The sequence below is a fragment of the Trichechus manatus genome, unplaced genomic scaffold (assembly GCF_000243295.1).
Source record: "Trichechus manatus latirostris isolate Lorelei unplaced genomic scaffold, TriManLat1.0 scaffold00007, whole genome shotgun sequence".
Lineage (NCBI taxonomy): Eukaryota > Metazoa > Chordata > Mammalia > Sirenia > Trichechidae > Trichechus > Trichechus manatus.
In genome coordinates this window covers 31,807,069-31,816,280 of record NW_004443943.1, presented here as the reverse complement: position 1 = coordinate 31,816,280, position 9,212 = coordinate 31,807,069, and the positions used below count along the sequence as shown (strand labels likewise).

The 9,212-nt window shown below is 41.2% G+C and overlaps 1 protein-coding gene across 1 annotated transcript in view; it reads right to left on the bottom strand.

Moving 5' to 3' along the window:
• Positions 1-1,389: 1,389 nt before the first annotated feature.
• SORCS3 (sortilin related VPS10 domain containing receptor 3) overlaps positions 1,390-9,212 on the bottom strand; it is a 665,571-nt gene continuing 657,748 nt past the window's right edge. Inside the window, exons 26-27 of the mRNA XM_004370120.1 lie at positions 4,117-4,277; positions 1,390-3,321 (exon numbers count right to left, since the gene is read on the bottom strand). Of these exons, the coding sequence (XP_004370177.1) occupies positions 3,257-3,321; positions 4,117-4,277 (226 nt within the window). The 3' untranslated portion in view covers positions 1,390-3,256. The remainder of the gene's footprint in view (positions 3,322-4,116; positions 4,278-9,212) is intronic.

The following is a 9,212-nucleotide window of genomic DNA, read 5'->3' as shown; positions in this document are numbered from 1 at the left end:
TACAACAGAAGGAAACTCTGCCCGGTCCTGTGCCAGCCTCACAATCCTTGTTATGCTTGAGTCCACTGTTGCAGCGCCTGCGTCAATCTATCTTGTTGAGGGTCTTACTCTTTTTTGATGGCCCTCTACTTTACCAAGCATGATGTTCTTCTCCAGGGACTGATCCTTCCTGATAAAATGTCCAAAGTATGTGAGACATAGTCTCACTCACTGTCCTTGCTTCTAAGAAACATTCTGGTTGTACTTCTTCCAAGGCAGATTTGTTCGTTCTTTTGGCAATCCGTGGTATATTCAATATTCTTCACCAACCCCACAATTCAAAGGCGTCAATTCTTCTTCAGTCTTCCTTATTCATTGTCCAGCTACTGCATGCATATTAGGTGATTGAAAACTCCATGGCTTGGGTCAGGTGCACCTTAGTCTTCGAGGTGACATCTAAGAGACTATATTCTTACTCATGCTTTAGCCCAAGGGACCTGATTCATTCTGTTTTATTATTTTATTTGACTCTTGTCCTTTTTAATCTGATGGAACAATTTTAACAACCAGGACATAAAATTAACATGGGAAGAGCACACATTCCATTTGAAAGCAAAAATTAATGCACTTAGAAAATTCATCACTGACAAGGAACAGGGATATTAGGTACTTTATGTGAGAAGCTCAAAATCATTAAAAATCCCTTAAAGAAGTGCAAGCACTTCATGTTATGAAACATCAGTTAGACTGAAAAAGCCCACTTCTATATTAAATACTGTAAGTCATTTATCCTCAATATTTGGGGAAGGTACTTATAACATAAATTTTTAAAAGAAGACTCAAAGGCATGGAAGTTACCAAGACTTCTGCTCAGAAGTCCTGGCCACAAACATTAGCATGGGAAACTTGGTTATGGGCTCCAATTGGTCATCTAGTGAAAGCTCCCCATGAGCTTGCAGAAATTGAATAGGTACGGTAGATTGGGTTGTTTCCAATTTCTCATGCACTCCCTTTATTTGAATTATATATCCACACCTTTTGCCATGTGACTCAGCAGTGCCTTCCATCAGAGTAGGTATAGTCTATTTTTCTAGCACGTTGATGTTGGATTTGGCTGTGTAATTTTCTTTGGTCAGTGGGCTGTGGGTGAGAGCAAACAGAATGATGGCCTCAGAATGATGACGACTTCAAAGCCTACAGTCCAGATGGGCACAGCAGAGCCTAGCAATTCCAACTGAGCTCAGTCAAACCACAGCCAACCTGAAGACACTTGAGCAAATAATAGATACCTGTTGTTACCAGTCATTCAGATTCTTTTTGTGGGGGGGCACATATCATTATTGCAGCAAGAGTCGACTGATACAATAGGAAAAGAAAACCGTCCAAAGAGAGAAAGCTCAGCCAGGTGTATAGCTTTGATGTACAAAAATACATTTATTTTCAACAATTTCAAAACCACTGTCTTTTGTACAGTAGAAATATTCAAATGGAACAATAAAACCAAGAACAGTATATGTCCATATACTGTAGAGACAGATATGACTCATGCATTTGTATTCCAGTGTTTAGTACAAGTATTGCAATAGTCTGCCCCGTTTAACCCTTGAAACAAAAAAGCAGGATTTTTAGAAATGCTCCTAATATTTGTCTATGCTGTTGCCAGCCAGATTTCTCTATATCACATTCTCTCTGCATCTCACAGAGAAGAATGCAAACAACATCCCACAAAAATTAACAAGTACAAAATGTGGCCTTTCCTCCCATATATATACAGTATATAATTTTTTTTAAAACAAGTGTGCTCAGGCTGTACCTGAAAATAAAAAGAATGCTTACAGCATGGCTTCAAGTGACCCTACGGAAAAAAATTGATTTGTGTAAATGTGTGAAGGGGCTGTGGTGCTAGAAAAGAGAATATCGGCTTTGAAAGCCACTCACCCCAGACGCAAGAACTACCTTAAGGGAACTGAAGGCAGACATTTCACTTTAAGGAAGTTGTGTACATCTGACAAGCAAATAGCACAGTTGGGCTAAAATCTTCTTTAACTAATATCATTAAAGGCTAGAGCCCTATTTGGCCTATAGGATTTCCATGGACTCATGAGCCCACAAACGTCACCTCTTTCCCAACCTCTCTACCTCTACTACCCATGCCAGGAGGCACTCACAGGGCTTACCCTAGTACCCAGGGGACTTTTCTGAGCTTAGGATAGCCTGAGAATTCATCACAAGTATTACACATCTCCATGGAATCCAATCAGCAAACACAATCATCATCATTTTTAGATCCATCGCCTTATTTCTTTAGAGGAAACTATATCAGGCTGATAAAATACCCTCAACTTATTTTTTGGGGGAGGGGAAGCCTCGTTTCCCCATCTGAGTCTCAGTTTGTAGTCTCTAGTAGGTTTCATCTTACAATTTCTTCCATGTCACTGATGGAACCAAAAGACCCTCAGGTTCTATGAGGTCTCTATAGTCCTTCCTTCATCAATTGCCCCAAAGAAGCCCCCCCCACTCCCTTGTATATACATAAGTAGAAACCAGCTGTGGCATGAACACGGCAATGCAAGAGTTAAGTGTGACCGACAAAGGGAGAGCATCCAGAACCCAGCACAACAAGCAGGCCTGGGGGTTGGTCAGCTCCGAGGGTGAGTGCGTAAGCCAACACACGTGTCTTTCTTTTTTCTTTTTTACTAAACATTAAATTATTTCTTAGGAAATAAAAGGCTATTTACACTGTAATTATATACAATAAGCCGTCTGTAGCTTTGCTATTGACATGCACAAATCAGGGCCCCTTTCATACAGGTGTGCATGCTTTCTGCAGCCACGTCCACTCCCCACTAACCTACCTCCTGCGATCCAACTAGGAAACGGTTTGTTTCGGATGTGTGTGTGGGGGTGAGGTGGGGAGGTTGGTGATTTTTAGCGGGGAGATGGGAGGTTAACAAAAAGCCAAGCCAACTTAAAAAATAAAAGAAAGAGAGACCACAAGGAAAAAGGGAGTCCTGGCGCTACCGCTGGCAGAATAAAGCAAGGAAGCTGTGGGAAGATATGCCCTTTGCCCTTAGCCCAAATACAGCCACTTTTCTTTTTCTCTCTTTCTAATTAGCTAAGAATGCCTTTTTCTCCCAAAGCTAAGCATCTGCCTGCTTACGAAGGGGTCCTTGGTAAACAAAAGGTAAAAAAGACATATTCACTTTTTCCATGATAATAGTAATAGGAATCATCAAAAATAAGTCAGAAAGGTGGTTGACCACGTGGCTTGTTGGTATTAAACACTAGTGCAGTTGGGGATCTCCTTTGTGCTTTCGCTGTTCGCAATGGTGGCAATGCCTCCTGCAGGGGAGAGAAGATACAGGGAGAGAAGAATGTAAACTTCACAAAAGCAGGGATCTGTGTCTGTTTCATTTACTGCAAATACAAAGCCACCAAGAACAGGCGAGTAACTGGTATTTATTAAATATGGCACCTGCATAGTCTCTCTCTTCAGCTCACGCTGGTGGCTTCTCTAGTCCATGTTTAATGTTTGCCATCCCCCACAAGCATGCAAGGTCAGATTGCTTGACATTGACTGACAACTTATACTTTATTGATAACAAAAGTAATAGACAACATGTATTGAACAATTACTATGTGCCAGACACTGTGCTAAAGACATTGTATCATTTAATGATCACAATGATCCTAGAAGGAAGGTGCTAATATTCTCACTTCAGATGAGAAATATAAGGCACAGGGGTCACAAAGTTAGTATATGGCAGAACAAGAAAATAGACCCAAGGCTATTAGACTCCAGAGCCCACACCTGTGTGATTACTGACATGGACATATAATACGTTTGCTTTAGAGAAAAAAAGGAAACGAATTAAAACAGTGATGGATAGTTGGTTCCATTCCTCCACTCCCACTATTGTTTCCAATGTTGATTGATTTTTAAGGGAAAAAAAATCTGACTATTTTATGTGGCCAGTGGTAGGGGACAAATTTTAAAATATGAGTATAACACTGTGGCCAGTTCTTTTTCCCCACCCTCCAGTCCGGTTCTGTCTGAAGGTCAGCGGGCTGGCTGACCTAGTGTGTGGAGGACAGAGGACACAGGAGCTTGGAAAGTAGTGGTACAGGTGCACATACCTATGACCCGGGTGTCCAGCTCTTTGTCCAGCAGTTCCTCAGGCTCAGTGAAGTCACTGAGGGTGATTTTGGGGGCGTTTTCACTTTGGCTCACGGACCCAATCATCTCCTGCTCTTTGTCATGTTGGACTTGAGCATAGATATTAATCCAGGGGATTTTCCTACATGGGCGGGAGTAAAATCAGATTATGATCACAGGGCATGGTTCACTTGGGCAACTGGAAATCCTGGGTAATGGGGAAGAAGAAGCTTTGAACAAGAATGGCCCATGTCATGGAAAGGGACTGGTCACCCAGAGACACTGTGGCCACGAAGCCAGTGAACACAAGGCCAGAAGACTCAGATGCCTAGGGAAGATGTAAAGCACTGAATTCCCTGAGGGATGCACCTTCTCCTGGGGTAAAAAAAACAAGCAGACATAAACAGAAAAGAAATGCTGTTCAGTTATGTACTTGTTGTTAGGGTCAGCAAGTTGATTTTTGACTCACAGAGACCCCATATGACAGAGTAGAATTGTCCCATTGGGTTTTGTAGGCTGTAATCTTAATGGGAGCAGATCGCCAGGTCTTTTTCCAGCAGAGCCACTGGGTGAGTTCAAACTGCCAACCTTTTGGTTAGCAGCCAAGTGTTTAATTAACCATTAGGCTACCACAAAAACTCTTAAAACCTTTAAAACCTTTTTAAAGGAGCTGGACTTTGAGACCCATGAGGTTGTATCATAGTAGGAAGAACTTTTTCTAAGGCTGCATCCATTTCATCGATTCACATTGGCTAAGAAGTAATAGACTCAAAGCCATTGCTACTATTTTCAGAGCACCATCCATGGGCCAGGTATATACTTTGATAGTCAGCTTCCTCATCTGTTCAATGAGGCTAATAGTAGTTTTCTTTTAGGATTGTGAAGAGGGTTAAGGGGGACAGAGAAGCTAAACAACTTCCTTCAAAATCATAAAGTTTTAGTGTAATGTAATTGATAATGAAGGAACTCTCGTGGTGCAGTGGTTAAGAGCTCGGCTGCAGCTGCTAACTGAAAGGTTGGCAGTTTGAACCCACCAGCTGCTCCTCGGGAGAAAGATGTAGCAATCTGCTTCCCTAAAGATTTACAGCCTTGGAAACCCTATGGGGCAGTTCTACTCTGTCCTATAGGGTTGCTATGAGTCACAATTGACTCAATGGCAATTGGTTAATTGGTAATGACTGGTGACTTGATTCCCTGTCTTTTTCTCCCACTAGACTAGAGCCCCCATGTGGGTAAGGAGTATGGTTTGGAAAGATAAGGCTGATGGACTTGAGGTTGGAGGGGAAGACATGTTCAGACTGAAATGTTCTTGGGACAATCATCTCCTCACCCTCTGTGTTAGAGCTTCTGTAGCTCCTTTGAATCCCTCTAATCCACCTAGCTTTGCCAACTTCACTGTGTATATGCATCACCTGCGGACCTCATGCAGACTGTGACTATAGGTCTAAAAAGGGTCAAGAGTCTGCATTTCTACTAACCTCCCAGGTGAAGCTGATGCTGTTGGGCCACACCCAAACTCCGAGTGGCGAGAGTCTAACAAACACATCAAGCTCTCCCCCATCTTAGGAACTTGCAACCAGCTGAATTTTCTGTCTATAACACACTGCTTCTGCTCTGCTCATGATGGTTTCCTCATCCTTTGGAACTTAGCTAACATGTCATCTCAGAGAGGCCTCCCTGATGACACATCTCTCCTGTTAGAAACAGGTAATTATGTGACAGTGTTTATGGAGAAAATAAATAGGATGCTGGTTTAAGGTGATGTAATGGGTAATGACTGTTAACTTGATTCGTTGTCTTTTTCTCCCACTAGACTATAAACCCTATGTGGGCAAGAACCATGATTTCTATGTTAACTGTTATATACCTAAAATAGCACCGAAAAACAAAAACAAAAAACCAAACCCCTTGCCGTTGAGTCAATTCCAACTCATAGTGACCTTACAGGACAGAGTAGAACTGCCCCATAGGGTTTCAAAGGAGTGACTGGTGGATTCAAACTGCTGACCTTTTGGTTAGCAGACTAACGCTTAACCTAAGCTAGCACTGTGGTTCACAATCAATAAGTATTTGTTCAATGAATGATTAAACGAATGAGTGTAACACCCAAAGTCTATGCTCTTCCTACTTTCCTATAATACGTTCTTAAATTAAAAGACTATATTCTAATTTAGAACCATTATATCTAGAGGAAACCTTGCTAGCCTCATCTAACGATGAGGAAATTGGACTAAAGTCCAGACAATTCACCAAACTGATTACTGGCATACTATAAAAACCAAGCCCGCTGCCATAGAGTCGATTCAGACTCATAGCAACCCTATGGGACAGAGTAGAACTGCCCCATAGGGTTTCTAAGGAGCAACTGGTAGATTCGAACAGCTGACCTGTTGGTTCGCAGCCAAGCCGTTAATCACTGCGACTACTGACACAGACGTGATTAAAACCTGGGATACCTGACACCCATCTGAATCTGGAACATTTAGAGCATTTCTAGGGAGAATCACTCTCTTTTCCTCACAACAAACTAGTATTATTTTGAAGCTTCTACATTTTCCAAACCCCCAATGAGGCAGACTGTAGGGGTATTAATAAGGTTTTCCTGGAGCTTATTCCGAGAGAAAAATCCAAAAAGAGGCTTAACGTATATGTGGTTTCTACCTTTCCTTTATGTTCAGTTTTCATGCCTTTACTGTTTGCTTTCCATACAAGGGAGACACCCCATGACTCCTTGTTCCTGTTGATGTTAGGTGTTGTAGAGTCAGCTCTGACTCATAGCGATTCTATGTACAACAGAATGACACAGTGCCCGGTCCTATGCCGCCATCACAATCATTGCTATGTTTGAGCCCAATGTTGCAGCCACTATGTCAATCCATCTCCTTGAAGGTCTTCCTCTTTTTCACTGACCCTCTAATTTACCAAATATGATGTCCTTCTCCAGGGACTGTTCCTTCCTGATAACACGTACAAAGTACATAAGACAAACTCTCGCCACCCTCCCTTCTAAGGAACATTCTAGCTATATTTCTTCCAGGACAGATTTGTTTGTTCTTCTGGCAGTCCATGGTTCATTCAATATTCATCGCCAACACCATAATTCAAAGGCGTCAATTCTACGATCTTCCTTGTTCATTGTCCAGTTTTCGCATGCATATGAGGCAAATGAAAATAACATGGCATGAGTCAGACCCACACCTTAGTCTCCAAGGTGACATCTTTGCTTTTTAACAATTTAAAACGATTTTTGCTGTAGATTTGCCCAATGCAATAGATTGTTTGATTTCTTGATTGCTGCTTCCACGGGCATTGATTGTGAATCCAGCTAAAATGAAATCCTTGACAACTTGAATATTTTCTCCATTTATCTCAATGTTGCCTATTGGTCCAGTTGTGAGGATTTTTGTTTTCTTTATGTTGAGGTGTAATCCATGACGAAGGCTGTAGTCTTTATCTTCATCGGTAGTAAGTACTTCAAGTCCTGTTCAGTTTCAGGAAGCAAGGTTGTATCATCTGCACAGTGCTGGTTGTTAATGAATCTTCCTCCAATCCTGATACCTCCTTCTTTTTCATATAGTCCAGCTTCTTGGATGATTTGCTCAGCATACAGATCAAATAAGTATGGTGAAAGGGTAAAACTATGACACACACCCTTCCTGACTTTAAACCATGTGGTATCCCCTTGCTTTGTTTAAACAACCATCTCTTGGTCTATGTACAGGTTCTGCATGAGCATAATTAAGTGATTCGGTACTCCCATTGTTCACAATCTTATCCATAATCGGTTATGATCCACACAGTTAAATGTCTTTGCATAGTCAATAAAATATAGGTAAACATCTTTCTGTATTCTCTTCTTTCAGCCAAGATCCATTTGACACCAGCAATGATATGTCTCGTCCCACGTCCTCTTCTGAATCCAGCTTTAATATCCAGCAGTTCCGTCAATGTACCGTTGCAAGCATTTTTGAATTATCTTCAGCAAAATTTTACTTGTTTATGATATTAATGATATTGTTGGATAACTTTCACATTCTGTTGGATCATCTTTCTTTGGAATGGGCACAAATGTGGATCTCTTCCAGTCAGTTGGCCAGGTAACTGTCTTCCAAATTTCTCGGCATAGACAAGTGAGCACTTCAGCATTGCATCTGTTCATTGAAACATCTCATTCGGTATTCCATCAATTCTTGGAACCTTGTTTTTCACTAGTGCAGCTTGGACTTCTTCCTTCAGTATCATCAGTTCTTGATCATATGCTACCTCCTGAAATGGCTGAATGTTGACCAATTCTTTTTGGCACAGTGACTCTGTGTATTCCTTCCATATTCTTTTGATGCTTCCTGCATCGTTCAATATTTTGTCTGCAGAATCCCTCAATATTGCAACTCGAGGCTTGAATTTTTTCTTCAGTTCTTTCAGCTTGAGAAATGTCAAGGGATTTCTTCCCCTTTGGTTTTCTAACTCCAGGTCTTTGCACATTTCATTATAATACTTTACTTTGTCCTCTTGAACTGTCCTTTGAAGTATTTTGTTCAGCTCTTTTACTACATCATTTCTTCTATTCCCTTTAGCTACTCTATGTTCAAGAGCAAATTTCTGAGTCTCTTCTGATATCTGTTTTGGTCTTTTCTTTCTTTCCTGTCTTTTTAATAACCTTTTGCTTTCTTCATGTATGATGTCCTTGATGTCATCCCACAGCTCATCTGGTCCTCGGTCACTCATGTTCAACGTGTCAAATCTATTCTTGAGATAGTCTCCAAATTCAGGTGTGATATACTTAAAGTCATATTTTGGCTCTCATGGACTTGTTTTAATTTGCTTCAGCTTCAACTTGAGCTTGCATATGAGCAATTGATGGTCTGTTCTGCAGTTGGCCTCTGGCCTTGTTCTGGCTGATGATATCGAGCTTCTCCATTGTCTCTTTCCACAGATGTAGTTGATTTGATTCCTGTGTATTCCATCTGGTGAGGTCCACATGTATAGTCACCATTTAAATTTCCAATGAATTAGTCATTGGTTTTGCAAACGTCTATTATGTGATCCCTGGCATCATTTCTATCACTAAAGCCATATT